The sequence below is a fragment of the Electrona antarctica genome (assembly GCF_951216825.1).
Source record: "Electrona antarctica genome assembly, chromosome: 15".
In the NCBI taxonomy this organism is placed as follows: domain Eukaryota; kingdom Metazoa; phylum Chordata; class Actinopteri; order Myctophiformes; family Myctophidae; genus Electrona; species Electrona antarctica.
Window position 1 is genome coordinate 12,903,546 of NC_136796.1, and position 23,641 is coordinate 12,927,186.

Below are 23,641 nucleotides of genomic sequence, written 5' to 3' on the forward strand. Positions count from 1 at the left end.
CCTAAGGATACATTTGGTGAATTACCACTTCCATCTAGTGTCTCAGAAGGGAATGGCATGTGTGAGCCAAAGCCAAAGATGTAGGAAATTGTGATGGAACACAAGTGGAAATCTAATATTTACTACTGTGGCTTTGAAAATACAAAGGGCTGCTTTTTTCCATTGGGCAGATGTTTCAATAGTATTGTAAGTATCATGATGAAGTTTCAGAGAAAAGACTTGTTATAGGTTTCAAGTGAGCACATATGTAGCCTATAGTGTCATTCCTTCTCAGTTATAGAAGAAACATGAACACATGATAAATAACCTACCACTTAAACAGCAATTTATCAACAGAAATAAGTGAGTAACTTTATTACAGCTGGGCCTACATGGTTCCACATTCCGTGTTTGAAAAATAAAATCCAACCATCTCCTGTGGGCCAGTTTCTCTTGTAGCATAACTGGCTACCACCTTATGCAAATCGCAAATGTACAGAAGGTGGCTGTATGACTAGGATACAATTCATACATGCAATATTTACAAATAACATGTTTTATGAATATGGTTTATTGTCCAACCATTCTCATGTTTGGCTTTTTGCTTGTCGTAAAACTAAAGTTTTAACCTGTTCTTTCCCTATTAAATTAAATTTGTTATATGGCCATAAAGACATAATTCATATTTAAAAAAGACACTGGTCATGTCTTTGAAGGATATCAGCTGTCAAACCCTGTTTAGGTCATTGGCTGGACTGGGAAATGCAACTTCAGAGACATGTGCAATGTATACGTTTTAAACATAACAGAGTAAGGCCCCTTCAGTACATGCAATAGGTATAAGAATTGAGGTTCCGGCACTGGACGGGTCTACTGCATCTGCAGCTGACAGCACTCCTTATATGGGCATAATCTTTGAGCTTTTGTGTTTAAGGATTGAATGGGCCATAATGTTTGAGGGGAGCTAACCCCTTCTATGTCCAGCTTTGAGTGTTTGTGTGTAAACACAAACATTGAAGACAAAAGTGAGGATGCAAATTGTGATTTGGCCGGCGTGATTGTGTGGGAGATGTACCATTGGTTGAGAATGAGATGATGATAAGAGCTCCCCTCACTTCACACTGGTGTGATTTTTATTATTTTGGTTTACAATTGAATTACATTTTAAAGACGTTAATGTTGGAAGGAATGGTTAAGCGCACATGCACTTTCAAAATAATGTCGCTCAAAAACCATGTGCAGGGACAGGATCGATGCTTGTAATATAGAAACGTAAACAAGTTAATCATAATCGAATGAAATTGTAGAATGCCATTGAAGATTCACCTGTAGTTATTAGGTTACTTGGAGGCCAGTATTATGTCATAGTGATTATGTCACTATGGAATCTCCATATGTGGGCACTGGGCAGGGTTTTCAACTTGTCACCTTCAGAGTTTGGGGAAAGTGTTTCAACCAATCAGCTTTGGAGAGTTTGGGGATCTCCATGTATGGGCAAGTGTTTCAACCAATCAGCTTGGCAGACTTTGTGACTCACCATATATGGACATAAAAGGGACAGAGATGCATGTATGTAAAGATGATTTATAGATGGATGGATTTCTCATCCTGCTTTCAAATCAATGATGGCTGTGTCCAATGTTGCACTCTCGTTGTCCAAAGTAATTAAGCCTCTTTGGATTGGATCTCTGGGAAATACGGTTAAAGTATTGGGATCAACTTTTGTGAATTATAGAGAGAAGGTGACAGACACTAGAGAATATATTACTCATGCGGTTAAACATGGAGACAGACATACAGTCACACTCATCCCTGGGGGTGGAATTGGCCCAGAGTTGTTTAATCACATCTGTGACGTTTTCCGGTACAGCCATGTTCCAGTAGACTTTGAGGTGGTGAATGTCAACTGTTCCTCGACACCTGAGGATGACATTAACGATGCCATTGATGCCATCCGCCGTAATGGAGTTGCTCTTAAAGGCAACTTGGATACAAATCATATCATGCCACCTTCAGTGAACTCCAGAAATAATCTCCTTCGCACCAGCCTTGACTTGTATGCATATGTGATGCACTGCCAGTCCCTCCCTGGCGTTCAGACCCGCCACAAGAACATTGACATCATGATCATCAGGGAAAACACAGAGGGAGAGTACAGTAATCTGGAGCATGAGATTGTGCCAGGGGTAGTGGAGAGTCTTAAGATCATCACCCGGGCTAACTCCCTCAGGATTGCTGACTACGCTTTCCGTTTGGCCAGGGAGAAGGGTCGCCGCAGGGTCACTGCCGTCCACAAGGCCAACATCATGAAGCTTGGTGATGGTTTGTTCCTGCAGTGCTGCAAGGAGGTGGCTGCTGGTTACCCAGACATCATCTTTGATGACATGATTGTGGACAACACCACCATGCAGCTGGTGTCCAAGCCACAGCAGTTTGATGTTATGGTGATGCCCAATCTGTATGGGAACGTGGTCAGCAATGTGTGTGCCGGTTTAGTGGGAGGGCCTGGGTTGGTGCCAGGGGCTAACTACGGGCACGAATACGCTGTCTTTGAAACTGCCACAAGGAGCACTGGGAATAGTGTTGCAAACAAAAACATTGCTAATCCCACTGCCATGCTGTTGGCCAGCTGCATGATGCTGGACCACCTGAAGCTGTATGACTATGCCAATGTGATCCGAAATGCAGTCCTCACCACCATGAATGAAACCAGGTTACACACGGCAGACCTTGGGGGTCAGGCCACCACGTCAGAGGTGGTCCAGTTCATCAAGACGATGATAAGCCAGGGACCGCTCACCGCTGGCCTAGCGGGGGGTGGCCACGGGGGTTAGCAAGAATGTCACAGGGTTGGCAAGAATGTGGCCCTGGCATTTGTGGACCTCACAGGACCAAGAAGGTCTTCAAGTTAAGTTATAGCTTTGTTGAAAATTAAAGAAGATTAACAAGAAAGGCAGACAGCTAGCCTAGACTACAAAACCTTTTTTCAGTAGCTGCCTATTTAATCTAACCGCTCTACAGGATTGCTGCTTCTGCATCTAGATTAATTACTATTAGACCAATTTAAAATCATAAGTATCATATTTGTGATGTTTTTCATTTAGAATTTCCATTATTATTGAACCATATAGATGTTAATATTTCGCCAACAAACATAGGAAACTATTTAGCCTACCAAATGTAATCATTACTCCCTTTGGGGAAAATTGGCAACATCACTAGCACCATTGAACAGTGGCCGGTGTTAGATCGCCATTAGATCTAACACCGGCCACTGTTCAAGTTTGATATCACAGTGCTCGCTTGTCTATCACATCAACTGATACACCTTTCACACCATCTTTCCATAACTCATACTGTAGGCATTAAGTAGCCTACACATCATGAATTAAGGCCAAAATGAATTGTTTTTTCTTACTACAAACACGTTCACCGATAGGCAAAAACAAAAATATCAAGCCATAGTAAAAAGCAAAAGTGAAACCTATCTACAGTAACTTTGTCTGTCCTTGTTATGTCTCACTGATTACTGTTCTTTTTTTTATCCCATACATGGATGGCCATACTCTCGAGTGAAAGACACATTATTCACTCACACACACGTGCAAGCAGAGATTTCAGGCATTTATACTAGACAACATACATATAGATATCACTTAGTATATTTCTTTCAAGTACTAGAATAAGATCACAGCAATACAAATTAGCCATGTCATATTACATGCTAATTTACATGCCATGCTGCATGCATTCCCAATGAATGCCATGCATTCCCAACTTGCATGGGTGGGTGGGTGGGTGGGTTGGTCAGTCAGGGAATCCGGTTCTTAGTACACCCTCTCCCAGATGCACCCAATTAATCTGTGTGTGTTTGGGAGAGGAGTGTACTAAGCACCGGATTCCCTGACTCACCAACCCGACCCATGGGTGCGTAGTATTAGTCCGACGTCCCAATAATCCGACACCTGTGTTTTTTGAGGGCTGTATCTGTCTGTCCAACAACTGACTTATGTCCTGTCATGGCAGCCAAGTGCACTTTTAACAGACAAATAGGGTGGCAGCCAATAGGCTATGGACTTTTAATGTTTGTTTAGAGCACTAAACGTGGCGTCATGTGGCAGTCAAGTCTTTGGACTTTTAATGCTTGTTTACAACACCTTAAACAAACATGATTACCAGGTGACCCTCACTTCACACAAGTGTGATTTCTTTGTAATATCCTTTATGTGCAATAATTTATTGTGCATATGCTTGTTGTCAATCAATCAATCAATCAACACAGAGAACCTCAGTATTGACTCTTGATTGATTGAATAGCCTACTTTTTCAGTTTGTAGAAAGAAAGCACAGGAAAGTACAGTTCAGAAGCCAAGGTCTGGCTGCTCTGCTAAGAGGAACCAAGGGTAGGCTACTTTTATTAGCAGTCAGGTTCGCGCCACTTTTAAAGATCTATCATCTCCAGCTGTGTGCTTGAGTGAATTCAACCTGAAGTTGAGACCAGTCAGTGGCCTGGAGTGGACCAGTGTTTTTCAGCGCCAAACTTGCGTTACTATGAGGTGGGTTTGTTTTAGTTTTTAGTTTTCTTCAAGTATGCTATATTTCTATTAACCTACTCACTGTAATTCTGTAAAAGGCTATATTCGTATTTTTAGACTCCTTTTTCGCTGAACACCACCTGGCTGGTCCCGAGTCCCGACCTCCCTGCACTGAACAGGTTGGCGTCGTTTATTTTGGAGGGGAGAGGGAGGGACATAGGCCTACAAGCTATATTTATTTTTAATTATTTATGATAATGCGGGCGACGGGCCTCTCAAAACATTTGCTTGGCGTGTGTGCCTATGCGTGTGTGAGCACGGGTGCGTGTGTTTTCAAGTGTGCTGTAGCCTACGCGCGGATACAACAGAAGATTTTCATTTGAGCAGGTAAACAAATGTAGTTTTGTTGTATTATAGACTATAGTTTAGTGTGTGTAGTGTGTTTGTGAAGGAACTGCGCCTGGCTACGGGAAAGCCTGGTGACGCGAGATGGCTCTGGGTTTAGGCTACACTGCCCATGTGTCTGTGTGTGTCGCGTGTCGGTGGACAGTGGACACAGACATAAGGCAAATAAATAATGGACATTGAAATGAAAATGGTTGAAAACCACTGACTGAACTATAGGAAGAAGGGGGAAAAGTATATAGTCACCTTGCTTGGTGGGTGACATGACATCTCAGTTTTGGCCCCTGGACCAATAACCATTAGACTTCATGGAGTTTTTAACTCTTTTCATATCAAGGTCCATTATTTATTTTACATTTGAGCCACGCCACGGACCACCATTAATATTGATGACATTAAATTTTAGTCTCTCAGACCCAAAACTAAAGAATATTTTGTATAGTCGTTAGATAAGATTTTGTCCACATTTCCATGCTGTATTGATGTTTGTACCATAGAAGAGATAACAGACAAAACAATAATCTCTAATTGTGTTGACGTAGGCCTACTTAAGTATTAGGCTAACGTATAATGCAGATTTTTAACAATAAGTTAACTCATGAGACGAGAGCATAAAATGTAACCAAATGGACCCGTAAGTTAAAGATCTATAAGGTCCATTTGGTTACCAACTTTCCATCATTTAGCTGGGGACCGCCTGGAGGCTGGAACCCCCCCAAGGACCACTGGTTGAAAACCACTGCTGTAATGCTACTTGTATTTAACTCACTTCTGTGTGTCATTTCAGCCACTAGGTGGCGGCAGCATATCATTATAGAAGTGCAGCATAGTTTGGGCAACCTTTGCTGTCGCACAGGGCACAGCTAGGCTGCCCAGCTCCCCCCCCCCCCCACATACACACACACACACACACACACACACACACAATAATGAACTGGCAACTGCACTGAATGAAGTAGTGTAGTGCAAGTGTGATGGCTGGTTAAATTCTTATCAAAGAAATTAATCGATTCTGACTAGGGTGAAACAAGAACACAATGTACTTTCGTGTTATTGTTCAATCTGCTGTGGCTGCATGCTTTAGTAGAGGGGGAAATATAGTTCTAGGCGTCTGGCTGTTTTTGCCATCAGAGCTTTTCAGTAATCGCAGGTGGTGCCTTCAAGTTGTTACCAACAAAGTAAAACCTCAATTACAATTTCAAGTTCTTCACTGTCAACCTAACTTTTATTCTGTACAGAACTGCCGTAAATACAGTATTTATTTATTTATGGCAGGTTGTTTATTATTATTGGTTACCTCAAACCTATTTTTATAAGAACAAACCTTTTTTTTGGTAATTTGATTTAATACTATATTAACATTTTGCAAAATAGTAGCCTACAGAGGCACAATTCTACAGTAATTCTAAAAGGATATGTTTCCATTATGGTCCTGTATATTCAATTCATACACATTCATTCACTTCTTAGGGCCTAAGACTTATATGCCACAGCCTGAATTCACCCATAACCATTATTATAGTTGTTGATGACGACGATGATTGCTTGTTATCATTACTTATTTTATTTTTCAAACATAGCAGATCTAAATGCAACGTCTTGTGAGCTTGGAGATCTGCTTTTTTTTTTTTTGCTAAACAAACGACAAAGTATATGTTTTTTACTTATCCAAGTTCCCCATATCCTCCTGTGACTTTGTTTTCCCAGTGAGACGGAGGTGAGTCATGTGACGTTATGTGTTGGCAGGAAGAAGTGCCAAACCGTTCCACTGCTGGCATGATAGCCTGCCTGCACTCTGACCTTCAGGGACATGAGAGCCTGCCTGCACTCTGACCTTCAGGGACATCATAATGCTGCCAATTAAGGGCTCATTAGGCTTCGTTCATTATTTTTCTGTCATGTCCGTATATATACGTACCCCGCCGCTAGGGGACGTTATTTGCTAGGTCCGTATATATATATACAGACCCCAACGTATATAATGGTTGAGCCCCACAGCAGCTTTTAACATTGATCCGGTTGCTATGCATGGGACGTTAAATCTGATCTCCGTTTACATCGGTTAAGAGTAGGATTTTCGTACCTCCATAAGTCGGAATCCAGCAGAGCTGTCCATGGTGGATCTTCAGCCATACAAAGTTTGTGACTGTGCACCACGTCACTCCCGACATGTAAACATTTCTAGCGAGAGGTAAACACTGTGTGCTTGTGCTAACAATACTAAAGTGTGTGTATTGGGCGGGGGGGCGGGCAAACTCCTCTTAAAGTGAACGCGGATGGTGGCATAGGCTAACTTAATTTATGCTAACAGCTAGAGGCAGAGAAAGAATTAAGTGTGATGAGCTCGTTAGGTGTTTCCTCCTGGGAACGAACGGGTAGTAGAGGTCATTCTGGGCATCACCTTAGGCACAGGTAGACAGTACGCATGGCTCTTTCCTTCTCCCCCCCCGCATCACACGACACCGATACACAGTAAAAACCTCTGTGTAAATGTATCCATTTGTAAGTCTGAGAGTGTACACATGTAACCACATTCGGGTTAAAATGAACCCTGCAGTATTATCCAAACATATGGGCGCTAGCACTGCTACTGCTCCACCTCAGACCTGGTTCATTCCATTTGTATCCCTATTAAGTGCTCCATCATCTGCTGATTCTTGCTGTGCAAACTGCGCACCAGAGGTAAAGCCCAACTCTGCATCCCAAGCTCCACAGCTGTTGTGGTCAGCGGTGCGTGCCGTTCAACTCCCTCGTTAGTGCACACACTGAGCCCTCGCGCACCTGTTCTACTTATCATCGCATTTCCCTTATTTTGCCGCAGAATGGATTGCATCCTCTTTTTTTTTTGTTCTCTAGGTGGGTGGAAAATTGCCATTTTGCACGGATGGCTTGGTTTTCAGTAAGCGAGAGGGGCAATGGTGCAGTGACAGGTGCGGTATGGATTGGGTGGATTTTGAGGTCACAGAGCGCCCCCCGCTACATTAATCATCCGTGCAGACGTTATGGATGAGGGACTGGAACTCCAGGCGGAGGGTGGCTGAGACACAGAACACAGACTTAGACGCGTAGCAGGTGACCATGGAATGTGGCCAAGCATTGCGCAGTGACATGCTGGTTTATGTTTTACACAAGGGGTGTTTTTAAAGTAATGATTGTGTTTGAGTGTCTTGTGCGTCCCCACCCTCACACCTACTCCTCTTTCCACTCTCATACTAACTCCGCCCCACGGCCCCAGCCTTCCTTTATCTCCTGTAGCTCAACTTTCTCCGCCTTAACCCCTCCTCCTCTCTCTTCATACCCCCACCCCCCTCTGATGTTGTATTCCTAAAATCGGTCATAATTAACACACATGTCTGACATGCGAAGGCAGTGTATCCCTCAACATGGCTTTTGCCTCCCCAAACTGTTGGAATCATTACTTAATTGAGCTTCCAGACCCGGGGAAATTGCCAAATTTTCTGCCAAGATGAATGAACCTGACGGAGGCATTTTTCGCCGGGCTAAATTAATTCTCTGGTGTGTCGTGCTCCCCTATAAACCCCATCCGTCAAGTGCTCCTCTAATCGATTTATTCACACGTACCTCGGTCTGCCACTGTCTCTCATTCAATTTGACCCAACTGAGGGCCGTGACTTGTATGATGTTCTGTGTGCTGAGGTGCATGGTCAACACTAAGAAAACACATGCCACCAAAGGCTTTGTGAGGTGTTTCAGTGATGGATAGACTAGAGGACATGATTGAAGGTAAAGAAAAGTGGCAGGGCCCCAAAATTAGGCATTCTGGACACGTATGTTTGTCTGGTGTCTGTTGGCATTTTGATGGGTGGCCTCTCTGTCACCTAGAGCACCTAGGCAACCTTATTAACCATGAACAAGGTGGAGGAACATCTGCTGTTTGCTTCTCGGAAAGAAAAGAAAATCACACCTGTGTGAACTGAGTGGTGTAACTCCGTGTGGGGGTCCCCGGTGGGTCCCCGGAACTTCCAAACCCACAGGAACGTGGCCAGGGGGGAAGCCCAGTTCCGGCGAGCCACCCCGCGTCCGAAACGGACGAGAAATGACAGTGATACCGCGTGGGGGTCCCTGGGGGGTCCCTGGGGGGTCCCCGGAACATCAAGACCACCAGGAATGCGGCCAGGGGGCCGGACCGGTTCCGGCGAGCCGCCCCGTGTCCGAAACGGTTGGGAAATGACAGTTACCGTGTGGGGGTCCCCAGGGGGTCCCTCTACTGTACTGTACTGTACTGTCACACCCAAAATCATCATATATACTGTGTGTGTGTGTGTGTGTGTGTGTGTGTGTGTGTTAGGCTGCGCAACAGTGACACTTGGTTGTGAAAACCAACCAACGCTATTTTCGTGCTCGGACCCAGCCAGAGACACACAAAGCTCCGTATAGGAGTGGTTGGACCACTCAGAAATTAGTGGAGGTACTTCTGTGGCCTACTGGCAGCATGTATATCAATTTTGGTGATTGGTTTAACGGACAGGCGGACACTGTTTAACGGACAGATGGACAGGCGGACACTAGAACCACACACTGATTTCATCTTTTGAATAAATTGCCGCTGTAGGGCTTTTGTTAGGCCCGAGTTAGTTTGTCTTTTGTCTATGATATATATTTTATTATTTTTTGATTTGTGCCTATAGGCCTGCACTGTAAATACGGCACAGGATATTTGGTGTTGGGGAGAAAATATATTATATATATACCCCAAAAGAACATTCAGAACTTTTTGGAGCTTGACAATTTCACAGTAACTTTTATTTATTATTCTGCCTTTTTTTTTTAGCAAATTAACAATTTCAATTACAATTTTGACATAGAGGACACTGATACAACTGACTTGTTATAAGTTGCTAACTTTATTCATACCTCGTAAGTAGGTACGGTATGTGTACTGTATGCCCAGCCAGGCCAGGTCTGTCATACCGTAGTATGACACCCCTTTTTTTCCCCTCACTGTATATGTTTCTTTTCCCTTTTTACCTCCTTTATGATGAATTCCTGTTCTGTCTATAGAAGTGTCTATTTGTACGTCTCTAAATGTTTTGATGATTTGAACATGGTGGACCCTATTGGAAACAAGTGTAATGCTTAATTGGGTCGTTCACTCACAGTTAACAGCCTTTGTATTGAGTTTGTGCTTGAAATGTACTGTAATTCTGCAAACTGTTAATAAATTCTTCAATCAATCAATCAATGTAGGTGATACGGTATGACAGACCTGGCCTGGCTGGGTAGACTGGACACTGGAAACAACCTTTTCTTTGGTTGGATGAATATGAGATGCAAACACTTGGAGGGTAGGGATGAAATTAAGTGAATTTTCACCCCATTCATTAAGTCAATCAAAGAATAAAAAAAAGGAAAGTGACCAAAATGAGCCGTGGGCAGGATTGCCTTTGAGAAATAATTAGAGCTCCTCTGCAATCTTGCCCAACCTCCAAGAGAAATGCTCAGCTTTTGTATAGACTACAATTGATGTTTGGTTAACCAGCCCCTCTGTATAAAGCAGACCTTCAATAAAGTATATCACCCTATTTGTGAGAGTAATACAGCCCAGTGCAGTCCTCAATTAGATATAAATGACACAGCAAATTGGAAAATTAGGGGGAGAGGGAAGGGTAATTTGCTCCAAAACAGGCTAAAACCAATTCATTAGCAGACAAGAGGAGAGACAAAGGGTCCAGGTTTCTGTTTTTCCATGGAAAATCTCACTTTACGCTCAGATGCCTCGCTGTAACCTTCCCATAACCCCTCCCCCCCTTTCTACTGCGTAATTTCACTTGTGATAGCTTGTATGTCAGATGGCATATCAGAGATTGAACTGGAATAAATCATGCATAGCAAATTGTTATAATATTATTAAACATGAAATGGAATAGGGCATTAAACATGAATGCATGGATACATGTAAAGGTTTTTTTTTCCATTCTGTCACTGTTGTTAAGTGTGACAATATATATTAAGTGAGCCATTTTAAGTGAGATAATCATTTTAGTTTAAATGTCTCACACTCAAATGGGAACATATCTGACAAGGTTGACTGTTTCCCCATGGTAGACAGCAGTACTAAAACTGAACTAAATGACATGTCAAAAGTAATAATGTAACCATAACGCAGGATTTACAGTGCCGGAAAATATGCGCAGCACGATGCGCTGTGAGCTTGTGGATTGGCACTTTTTGGTACACAACACCTACCTACTGTATATTGTGAATAAAATGTTCATCTGCAATTGACTATAGAGGTCCCATTAATATTTAAGAACAAAGTTGCACGCACACATGCACACACACACACACACACACACACACACACGTGGTTGCACACTGCACAGTATCACTCCTTCATTGCAGCTGTTTGTTTTTGTGCACTCAATACAGAAAACCAGTGGAGGAGTGTGTGCAGGGGAACTGACCTCGCTGTAAGTGACACCAACTGAACGCCGTCGGAAAGCCGTGTTCCACCGCCATGCATCACAGAGCTGTCAACCTTGAGACCTCCGTGCCAGATTGGCTCGGCTCAAGACGTGCAAAGAGTTGGTAAATCCTATCACGCGTGCCCTCCACCTTATGCACATTTTTGACCACAATACACAATTTGCAGCAGTGAAGCCATGTTTTTCCATGCTAATTGTATCCAGTTGTAAATGCAGAGATTGTACAAATATATCCAAATGAGCACTGAGGTTATTGGTTTACACATTGAACCCACCACTGCTAGCCTAGTGTTGTAGCTGAAATCTTTAGTTGGGCAGTTGTCTGATATGTTTGTGAGCGTGTCCTGGCAATGTCAGACCATAATGCTTGTGCTTGCCTTGTTACACTGCCCACTATGCTCAGGATTTTACAGTTTATTGTAATCTGTCCAGTCTGCGTGTCCATCTGTCTGTGAACAAAATATTTAGAGAATGGATGGGCAGATCGTCATACAAATCTGGGAATGATCAGTTGCCTGCTCTGAAGAGAAGAGACATGGGGCTCCATTTTCGTCACTGCTAAACCCCTTATCCCTAAACTTCTTTGCCTTTTTTTTACTATTTTGAAAACATTTTTGAATAGTTCAACTAGACAATCTACATTGACACATTGTGAGCTTGTAGACTGGCCATTTTAACTATTCAAAAATGTTTTGCAAAATAGTAAAAAAAAGGCAAAGAAGTTTAGGGATAAGGGGTTTTAGCGGTGACGAAAATGGAGCCCTTAATCTTTGAGTCAGAAGCCTTGCCCAAATTTGGAGTCATATGATATCTCGTAGACATTATCATAGAGACTACGTCACAGGCTGGCCAGTGGCCACATGAAGTTCAAAATCCTCATTGGAGCCACGCTGTTCCCAGGCGGATCCCGATAATAATATTATCGGGATCCGCCTGGGAACAGCGTGGATATATTATATCCATGTGATGTTATATTTTATGTTAATATATATTTATTCAAGATATTAATTCAACGTGGCACGATGCGCGTCCTACTTGTCTTGTGGATAGCTATTTTCACTATTTCTGTACCACCATTTTAAAACAAATACAGAGTTAAGTGGTCAGCCAATTTAACCGATTTAGTCAATTATTATATTATATATACCACCTACGACCTACCTCCTTGTCATGTGTGACACAACACATTGCGAGGCAATGCATTATGATCTTGTAGATCTACTTTTTTTGTAAATTACTTTTTTTTGTTTTTATGTATTTGTGTTACTAAATGACAGTATTAACATGCCCAAACCAGATTGAAAGCGGTTAACAGAGACTGCTATCTGTTTATCTCTGTCTAAAACACAACCTTTTTGTATCCTTTTAGTTATTGTGTCTAGGGTTCAGTTTATAGTATATTGTGACTGTGACTGAGGCAAAAAAAAAATTGGCCAAGCCACAGACGGCCAACCAGCTTGAATCTGAAGAAGCTGGGGCTTCTGGTCCGAGATGCGGTCTGCATCTAACAGCCCTGTTGGTCCCATAGGATCACCTCTATCTCTCACACCATCTGCTGGCTTGTTGCATGCATCTCCCCCTTTGCGTTAAGGAAACTAGTATCCGTCAAGGGCAGCCGTTTTGGTTCTGAGCCAAAGAGGAAACGGTAATACTTCCCGCTGTTCTCAAACACGAGACATACAACACAGATCGTTTGTGTCAAGGGTAGGACATGATTTGATGTCCTGATAAGAGACAGAAAGAGAGAGTGGGGGGGGGGGGGGAGAATCTGCGTGTGCGCGCGAGAGGAGACAGAGAACTAGGGAGAGATATAGAAAGATTGGCATTTCTGGTTTGGATTGACAGCTATGGAATCACAGAACAGTATGATTTGGAGGAAGGGTGAGAATAACTTTTTCCTGACCTTGTTGAAAGTGACTGTTGAGGTGACACACGTACAGGAGTAGCTACACTTAACTGCTTCAAAACATTGCACTGGTTGAGAAAGAACAAACATCAAGTTGAGAAATAAATCATTGTCATATTAACATATAACTGCTAAAAAGTAATTTCAGGGGGCATTCAACTGTGCTGACACCAATTACTTTGACCATGACAACGTGACTTTTGGGGGGGTGGGGGGGTATCCATGTGGTGGTGGCGGCAAGTCTTTTGTGCATTGATTTGACACTTTACTCCACAGCAGTTGAGCAGTAGTGATATTCAATCAATACTCATACTTAGCCTCATTCATACTTAGTGCACAAGGCCACAAGCCCCACAATGAGTCGCACCCGCAACAAGGCGACTTGTACTAGGTCTGTTGTTTTCGGCACGTGACACCGTTGTGCGACGGAGCATGAATTAGTCTTAACACTGCTGACTGTTAAGCGTCGAAAACTTAACCAAGGTGAGACGTCAGCACGTCCACACTTATGAGTCAAGGTGCAACCATAAAATATAATGGCCGACCCAGCGAAGAGACATACCTCGCTATATGCAAACCTAGGCTTTATCACAAGGTTAAATACTTCTTTTCCCGCGGCTTTCACCTATATTTTATATTTTTTATAGAGGGACAGACAGTAGGCTGACAGGAAATGGGGGAGAGAGATGGGGGAGTGACCTGCAGTAAAGGCCGTCGGGATCGGGAGTCAAACCCGTGGCACACTGCCAGACTCGGACTAACGGCCAAGGTGCCTGGACCGCTGAGCCCAGATAAAGGTTTAAGATGTAATTGAATGGCCAGTATGGAGGAATGCGTTTTAACCTTGCTTCTTGTGTATTCAATAACCTTTCTCTACCCAGACTGGTCAATTTAGAACCAGTACCTAGTCATAGCCTATACGTACAATACATAGTAGCAGTAGTAGTAGTAGATATAAAAATACGTATTCCAGGTTAAAAGTGGTTAAGAATGCTACAGCTACCCGTCCCGTACCCTGTGTGTAAGGTGAGAATCATCAAGTCATATATATATATGTGTATATATATATATATATATATATATATATATATATATATATATATATATATATATACACATATATATATATATGACTTGATGATTCAACTGATATGCAAGAACTAGCGTAGCAAGGAAATGTAGCAGTACTGACAATCTATAAATTTATTAAATTGAATTACAATTTAGGCATTTAGCTTAATCTAGAGCGATTTACAGTACAGTAACACAAGGTAATACCTTACCTTACCTGTATGTCTGTCTGTCTTACTGGAATGGATCATATTTTAGCTATTTATAGCTATCTGTATCTATAGCCATTAACTTTAAGGTGTTACAACTGAGTCATCACGCAGACTGTATGTCATACCCCTGCTGTTTGGACTGTGAAGCCTGTCTGTGTTGTATATATATTTAACTTTGCCATGAAATACGCCTGGAGTTAAGGACCCAAGCAAACAACAGTGAAATGACCATCTAGAATCAAGTGGATAACCACCTCTGTGTTGCCTGCGAGGTGTGATGGATGGTGAGATGCTCCTCACAGCACGTCTTTTCCATGAGCTCTCCATTGTGGCTCACTGGTGGAGATGAAGGTCATTTGAATCTAAGTGTCCAATTTATCTGTGTGAAACAGGAGTTAAGTGCAAGTTTTGAACCGAATGTAGACTGTAGTATTGCCTCACACATTTAGGTCTTTCAGTTTTTCAGGTCTTAGTTTGATTTGTCAGTCAGATTGCAACACACTCATAAAGCCACGTTATAAATAGGAACAATTGCTATTGCCAATATTTACACCAAGAGGTCTTTAACCCGACTATAACCTACAATTTGTTCCCACACAAATGTCTGTTATTGTCGCCTTTTTTATTTTCTGTCCTTGGAATATTTTCACAAATATACGTCTCAGATCCACTGCTTCAGGCCAGAATGACTAGAATCTGCCCTTCATGTAAATATCCTGCAGTGGCTTGGTGTCAGAACAAAGAAGGAGGCGTATGTGGTGAACTACCCTTGCTCCAAGCCTTGGGGTGAGACATTCCCACTGGAGCCAATCTATCACCATGTGATTTATAGGCTTTACAGGATGGTGGAGAGAGGGAGGGAGAGAGAAAGTGAGGAGTGGGAAAGGGAGCTACATATTTGCAGAGTTGCGGATAATGGATGCCTTATCACCGATTGCAGTCCTGGCTATGAAAATAACCATTGTTAGTGTCCTGTTTGTAAAGATGGGAGTGGATTATGAGCTTAGATTCTTGAAAATAAGGAAACAAATCAATGTTGACAAGTGGCAGATGGGCGACACCATTTTTAATTTAAAAAAATGAATTGTGCGGTTTAAGTAGGTTTAAAATAGAAAAGATTACCCATGTCAATCAATTTAGTTAATATTGTAACAAGTTAACAACCCTGCAAAAGACAGTAGATCAGGCAAGCAATAAGCCGCGCCAAGAGAGCTAGCGCCCTTGGAGGAGCAAGTTACGGCCAGGTCTTTTGCAGGGTCGTTACAATATTTATATAAAATTGACACATGATGTAAGTTATTGAATTAATGAGCGTGGTATTGTTTTTTTGTGTGTAATCGTAGCTGTGGACATGCTGCCTATCTTAAACTGTATGTTTGTATGCGGCTCCAGAAATCACAGAAGTCAAGTCTCTTCGCCCTCGTCTGAACAATGATTGGTCCGTTAACGTCAGAGTTTGTTCAGTAAATCACTTAAATGCTGTCAGTGTGACGAACCAATTTAGAATGCACCTGAGTGGTTTAGGGAGCTGTCATTGTGTCTACCTCTGGAAAGAATCACTTATACTTTGAAAAATAAACAAAATATGTTTGATAAGATATGGGGACGGTTTATCCAATATATTACGGTTAATGATTTATCTTATTTAATGGTGGAAGCTGAAAATGTCTAATTGTATTCTCTGCAGCTATTTGGTCTTGTGGCCATAAGGACCCCATGTTGTTACCAGTCTAAGTGCCCTTATTTTAATATACTGTATTTATATACATGTACTGTATGTTTGTTTTGTTTTTTGTTTTGTTTTTTAAGTAATTGTATTGTCTGATGTATTATGTATTGTTCTGTTGTATTGTCTGTTTGTACAAAAAAAGAAAAATGCAATAAATATATTGTTAAAAAAAGAAGAAAAAGAATGCACCTGAGGTTTTGACTGTGAAGCAACTCCTTTTCACTGTGTGTTCATTGTGTCACCTCACTTATCTAGGACTGTCTTCTCTTTCCTTCTCTCAGGTGTTCTTGTGTATGCCATCAATACACAACCGATTCCTCCTTCCAGGGCACCCCGACAGTGAACACAGAATGATGCTAGTGAAGCTATCGGTCCCCATCAGGCTACACAGTCTGGTATGTCTCTCCACTCAGCAGCCACTATATCATTGAAGCCAGGCACCACATAACGGGATGTAACGTTTTGGGGCCACGATTTTTTGTTGTTGGTAATAATCACCCTCCTTTTTCTCTCATTTGTTATTTGGGTTATGATTACAGCTCTTCTAGCTCAGGTAATTTTATAATATGTATCTGTATATTTGTTTTGTTAAGACCATGGGAGTTGAGGATTATAATTTGTATAACTTTATCGAGACAATTTATCACAGACCAACATACAGTAGAACATATCACTTTCCCAGCATCACTTTCACTTCTGTCTCCCTCTGGAATCCCATGCACACTTTCCACAGGACCCATCACTCACCCCATGCCCAACAATTTCCCTTACCTTCACAAAGAACAATACATAGATAAAAATATGTGCACTATTGGCACACCACTTAAAAGTTTCAAAAGAAAGCCCCGTTGCTTTCAGCAAACTGCCACAATTGATGAAATGTCCATTTGTGGCAGGTTTTCTTTGTGGCAGTAGCCATACATCAGGTAGTTTAACCTCTACTGGGTCATTCTGGATCACAGATAGTTATTGATCTGAGGCAAGGATGTAACAGACCTCTCTGCAGTGGCCGTTGGCACCGGCCTGGTGAAGTACAGTGGAGATATGAAGCAGCCGTTGCCCACTAGAAGGAGTGTTTGGCCCCTGGAACTTGTTTTATGGCATTCATGATGTATCACATGTCAGCAAACATAGTGAGTTGTGTGTGTAAGCAATAGGAATCTAATTCACATGCATTGAGTTGGTCTCTGTTGTTTTTCGAGGCAAAGCAACATGATCTTCCTTTGCACCTTCAAGTAGCAGATTTTCCAAGTCAGTGGCCACTCCAATATCCATCTGATTAAAACAGCGTTCCTCATGATTTCCCATGGCCAGTTCTGCCACAGCTCTTACTATTGATTGTGTGCGTGCGTGCGTGCGTGCGTGCGTGCGTGCGTGCGTGCGTGCGTGCGTGCGTGCGTGCGTGCGTGCGTGCGTGCGTGCGTGGACATAGCATTCATATTCATAGCATTCATAGCATTATGATACATGATTACTAATAGGTATTAATGATTATTTGCAAGTAAAACTAAAAAGAAAATTAATTACAAAAACAATCTAAATTCTGGTATTCTGGTAGGGCTATGGCCACCACGGCCCTATACGTTCTGCATCCCTTGATTCACTTCCAGATGACACCGGTCACCTCTGCACTGTTCAAATCCATCTTTGGTCTATTTCTATAAAGGAATGGAGAGTGGAAGGTCATAAATCTGCCCAAGAGCTGGTCGGAGGAGGTTACACTGCCTGGTGCAGGAAACCTTTGACCTAACCTGGTTCACTATCCATTTGTCAAAGCTACCGTTCACTGTACTGTATGACCTCTTCTCAACCCTTGTGTCATAACCCCTTTGAGCCATTCCTGTGTGTCCTTACAAATGCCCATACTGAATGACGCACGCACACACACACACACACACGCGTCACCATCATACATCATCATCATACATCATCATCACGAAGTGTGATTTTGAGGGGAATGTCCAGCTTTGAGGGATGGGGAAAACACAAACATTGAATGTCATTGACGTTGAATGGCCAGGTTTGAGTGTTTGATCAAACACAAACATTGAATGCCATTGACAATGAATGGCCAGTTTTGAGTGTTTGAGTGCAAACACAAACATTGAAAACAAAAGTGAGGACGCAAATTGTGAATGAGATGATGATGTATAAGAGCGCCCCTCACTTAATACGGGTGTGATTTTATTTTCTTATATGTAGACAATGTATTTTTTCTTAGTACCGATGTCGGGCATGTAGGGACTGTGCCCATATTTGTGCCCAAATATGGGCACATATTTGGGCACAGATATGGGCACGGTCCGCCTTCAGACAGACAGACATAACCACAAAGCTGATCCTAATGTCATGGTATTTTTCACCTTTCCCAATTCATCACCACATACATCCTTGGGCTTGTTTATCGTATGTAAACATGGGTAATAAATCAGTAGTGAGTGAATAAGGTTGGGGTTCATGGTCTTTCAACTCTCTCTAACCTTTTGTCCGGGCATAGTTTCTCCCTCATGGGAACTCGACGCCCTCAGAGCAAGAATTAACTACAGTTTCATCTGAAAAAAGCGAGAGGGAAGATGAGACAAAGGAGGGATATAGGGGGAATTTTATTATTAATTGGTTAGGGGAGTTCTATGGACGTCAGCAAAATCTAGGTGCTCTCACCATCTCATTACCGTCAGGCTATTTCAGCAACTTCCTCCAGATGGTTCCAGCTCCCATTCTGTTCTTTTACCGTCCAAAGTTTAGAAGCAATAAATTAAAGACAGATTTCACCAAAACAAGACTAATATGTGCCAGGGGATCTTAAAGTTTTCCTCCCCGTTCAGTCTTTAAATTTATAGTGAGAGAATTCATGATTGAATTTGTTGTTGCTGCGGGACCCAGGGCTCATTAAAGTCACCGTTGTTGTCATGCAGGGACCTCATGGGGAACAAGCTTGCGACCCATTTTGGTTGCAGATCCATAGTTTAGAAATTAAAACCCTGCTTTATAGCCTCTCAGTTTATAATTATGTGACATACTGTACACCTAGCAGTTTCTGCCTCTTTAAGTCAACTAATTTCTGTGATATTAGCTGTAGAGATGTGCTTATATTATGGTTTACCATTCTGTTGTTTTGCTGTTCTAAAGTCTGCAGATTGATATTTCAAAGTGCACTGTGCAGTAGTTCCTTTCATAATTGTTTATCGGGAGCACCAGTTTCTCGGACGTTACTTATGAACAATCCCGCTGTGCAAAAGGCCATCTGTGTGTATATGTGTTGCATACAAGGCCGCTGGGTCGCAAGACAAATATCAGTGAAAACCGACAGTCTATCTCATATGCAGAAGCCATTAGACATGCGACTCTCTCTCTCTCTCTCCCCGTGTGTTGATAGCTACTGCTACTGTACATTCCAATACTCCAATACTAAGTTAGTATTCAAGTTAGAATAATATATCTGTGACCAACTCGTCAGCCCAGAATGAGGAGCACAAGGACGATATAGCTGAAAACTTAAGTAACTTTATTGATAGAAAATAAACTCCAGGCTCCACAAAATGATTACCAATGATTTAATAAGTCATGCATTGTCTAAATAGAGCGATTGCCAATATAATTTCCCCTTGCTCCTAGATGTGTGCCATCAATGCAGTGATGTCAGGACCCAGCCTTCAATGCAGTGATGTCAGGACCCAGCCTTCAATGCAGTGATGTCAGGACCCAGCCTTCAATGCAGTGATGTCAGGACCCAGCCTTCAATGCAGTGATGTCAGGACCCAGCCTTCAATGCAGTGATGTCAGGACCCAGCCTTCAATGCAGTGATGTCAGGACCCAGCCTTCAATGCAGTGATGTCAGGACCCAGCCTTCAATGCAGTGATGTTAGGACCCAGCCTTCAATGCAGTGATGTCAGGACCCAGCCTTCAATGCAGTGATGTCAGGACCCAGCCTTCAATGCAGTGATGTCAGGACCCAGCCTTCAATGCAGTGATGTCAGGACCCAGCCTTCAATGGAAAGTGCAACACGATTACCGGTAGGTCACTTAACCACCCCTTCTGTCCTTACATTTCCTTGACTTAATTCCCCTTCATCTGGATAATACCACTTATCAGTCACCTTATCAGTGATCAAGCTCCTTGGACTGTTATGTGTGAAATGCCACTCAAAAAAGCACAGACTTGTCTGTATAATAAATCGAATGGGACTAGCGCTACAGAGGATGGGCACATTGGCCTGACCACAAACCTTTGTTCACGTGCAACTTATATACATATAAAGTTCTGACACTGACGAAGGCCTGCGCGGCAAAACATGTTTGACTGCTGCTGCGGATCATCTACATTATTAAACAAGACTCTTACTATGACTGAGAGTGCGGATTTTATAAAGCCCCCCAGTCAGTTGTTGGGGAGATTTGAGTCGTTGATTTATTTGCCAGTCGAGTCAGTTCAAGAAAGATGCGCATTTTGTGTATTATGTAAACAATTATTTTGTCAGCTCGTATATCTAAGACATATTTCCTTCAGTTGTGTGTGTGTGTGTGTGTGTGTGTGTGGTGTGTGTGTGGTGTGTGTGTGTTGTGTGTGTGTGTGTGTCAGACAGACAGAGATAAGTTCCTTGCCTAATTGCATCTTACATTACTTCTGGCCTGTCTTTGCTAAAGTCATACATAGTGAATCAATTTTATGGCAAGTATACATTTTGAGCTGTGTTTTTTTAGACTGTGGTTAATGATCAATCTGATCTGGCAACACTGCTAATTCTCTTTTTGCAAATGCTAAATCCTCGAGCCAAGCAGAGCTGGTCTGCTGCAAGGAGGGTGACTAATCCTCATTTTAGTTTTTGGAGAGGGCGAGCTCCAATGATGTGTTTCATTGTTTGCCCCTTTCCATTGGTCGGTGGGGGAAGTCTTTGACCTTTTAAATCATCCTTTGAAGAAGTGCGAAAACTCGCTGGATAGGTTGACGGTTGTTATGTTGGCTAGGACATTTATTTTCTAAAAGTTCACAGAATAAATGTTACTTTTTGTTCAAAAATGTGACAAACACAATTTCTTTTACAAAAACGTCCAGCCCCCAACCCCTTCTCAGCAACACTACGCTCAAGTCCATAGATATATATAAACTCTAGATAGCTCACCCGCGCTGTTGGCCAATGGAGAGCATACTTATATGCTTTTATACGACGTTCATATAAAAAAATAAATTAAGCAGATAAGTGTCCTGAATCATAGCCACGTTGACAACGTTTGTAATAAACCAACCCGTTTGTAAATCCGTCAAGATTTGAGCGAGTTATGACTGTTTCTGTTTGAGCTGCCATTGAACATACTGTACTGTAGCCCCAAAGTAAGATGGCTGCCGGGTGAACGACGTCAGAAACTCCGCCTTGAGCCATCTAGTGTTTATATATATCTATGCTCAAGTCTACATGCAGTCTTCCTCTATCACCACATCATCTCACCCCCAACTTTTCTACAGACTAACTTACTAATGATCTGCAGTAAGCGCTTACTCTGGTGTTTTTATGCTCCCTCACTCCACCCCTTGACATCAACTCCCCCGCCCCCCACCAGCCCTCCTCCTGACTCCACCTCTCCTGACCCCCTCTCAGGGTTGGCAGTGGCGACTTTAATTGCTGGATATCAATTAAAGTCTGATAGCTCCTCAACCCATGAGGGAACAGACACACTCGCTCAACTGCAAGCTGGTTATCTCTGCCTGCTCCTCACATCCTATGACCCCCCACCTCCCTGCGACGCACGCACGCACACACGCACGCACGCACGCACGCACGCACGCACGCACGCACGCACGCACGCACGCACGCACGCACGCATGCACACTCCCCTATCTAACTTTGTCTTCTGTGTGGCGTGGCTAGGTCTCTCTCTGCCTGTCTCTCTCTCTCTCTTTTCCTTTCACACTTTCTTATCTCACTCAATCGCTCGCTCCTCTCACCTTTCCCCACGCCCCACCTCCCTTCCTTGTCCATGCCTGACACCACTTTTAAATAGATCCCCGCGGCGGCCGCTGAGCCAGACATGGCCTCCATCATGGGACCAAGGGGAGGCTAATGCTTTTTTAATGAGGCCTCGGCCACAAAGTGACACAGTAAAGTGCTGCGAATCAGTGGCTGGTGAGCCCTTGGTCCAAGGTATTTATCAACTAAAGCCCCATGATCCTCATGTGCCAGTAGAGACCGAGCGAGTGTTGGATAGAGAGACTGGGTAAACGACTGACATGGGCCAGTTTAGTCACTGAACCACTTAACCACATAAAAAACAACAGCAACCATCAACATTATTTCCAAAATAGCAGATTAAAGGAGCATTCAGTGATTTGGGTGATTTGGAAAACCACCCAGTCCGCCCCGGTAACAAAATGTGCACATGCACGCTCTACAGTGGGGGGAAGTGCAACAGGCCAACAGCATGTGCATTAAGGCCCGCCCCCACTCGATCATGATTGGAGGAAGGCCCCTCTCATCCTGATTGGATGAAGGCTTTGCCACCCGTCACCAAAACTGAAACTAGGGTTTTTTTACCCCAGGGGCTCACTGGGAACAGGGAGGAACTCCTTATATGGTCAGCACACTCTATAGTAGGGAGGATTATCCAGAAAAAAAGAAAAAATAAGTGATATTTAGATTAAGTCAAATCACTGAATATACCTTTAATAATTCCTCTTCACTTTCTTCCATTCCTTAAGTGTCTTCTACCTGTTTAGCATCCCACCACGTAGTGCCCCGGAGTCCGTATAACGACGAGGACTAATAATAACCATAACGCTTTGACAGTAATTAATATTCCTTCCTATAAATTGCCGCAGAGCGCAAGAGAAAGGCAATGAGAGTCGTTTGGCCTCCGGCGAGGGAGCTCGTTTTATGATATTCCCATTTCATCCAATATTAATGCCCACTGGGCCCAGTATTCTAATATGAGCTCTGGTGAAATGGCCTTAAGTAGCTGCATAGCAAATAAGATAGATTAGCAACAAAAGGAAAACCACCTATTTCATTATTAAAGCGGCCGATTGAACATAATGGGCAGAATTAAAGCATAAGGTAAGAGCGACTGAAATATGAACTGGTGGAGTCATCTTTTAAATCCATTTCTCCTTTGCTGGTCATCTTGCGCTGGTCGTAAAATGCTTTCTATTACAGCAATATGCCACGTTAAATGTGTGAGAGGTCCTATGAAATGGCAGAATAGTACACTTATTGTCGCCACTTTATTTCAACCATTACCCACAAATCAGCTTCTCCATTTTCTTACTGTAGGTAATTCTAGCCTCATATTAATTTTACGTATTAGTGTGGTTGCCTATAGCCAAGCAGACTATTGTTATTGCACTCCATCACTGTTTGAAATAAT

The 23,641-nt window shown here is 42.7% G+C and overlaps 1 protein-coding gene and 1 long non-coding RNA gene across 3 annotated transcripts; both read left to right on the forward strand.

Moving 5' to 3' along the window:
• Window positions 1–1,604: 1,604 nt before the first annotated feature.
• LOC306937929 (isocitrate dehydrogenase [NAD] subunit gamma, mitochondrial-like) lies at window positions 1,605–2,813 on the forward strand (the record flags this gene model as incomplete). The annotated part of the gene is made up of 1 exon (XM_079521955.1): window positions 1,605–2,813. One exon carries the CDS (start codon window positions 1,605–1,607, stop codon window positions 2,811–2,813), a length of 1,209 nt encoding a protein of 402 aa, XP_079378081.1.
• Window positions 2,814–4,435: 1,622 nt separating this feature from the next.
• On the forward strand, window positions 4,436–21,166 carry LOC306938338. Of its 2 annotated transcripts, none has more exons than XR_013791711.1 (4): window positions 4,436–4,535; window positions 11,310–11,468; window positions 16,565–16,678; window positions 19,899–21,166. It is a non-coding gene; the product is annotated as an uncharacterized lncRNA (long non-coding RNA). The 2 variants fall into 2 exon arrangements; XR_013791712.1 differs by lacking the exon at window positions 4,436–4,535 and adding an exon at window positions 4,782–4,901.
• The last annotated feature ends 2,475 nt before the right edge of the window (window positions 21,167–23,641 follow it).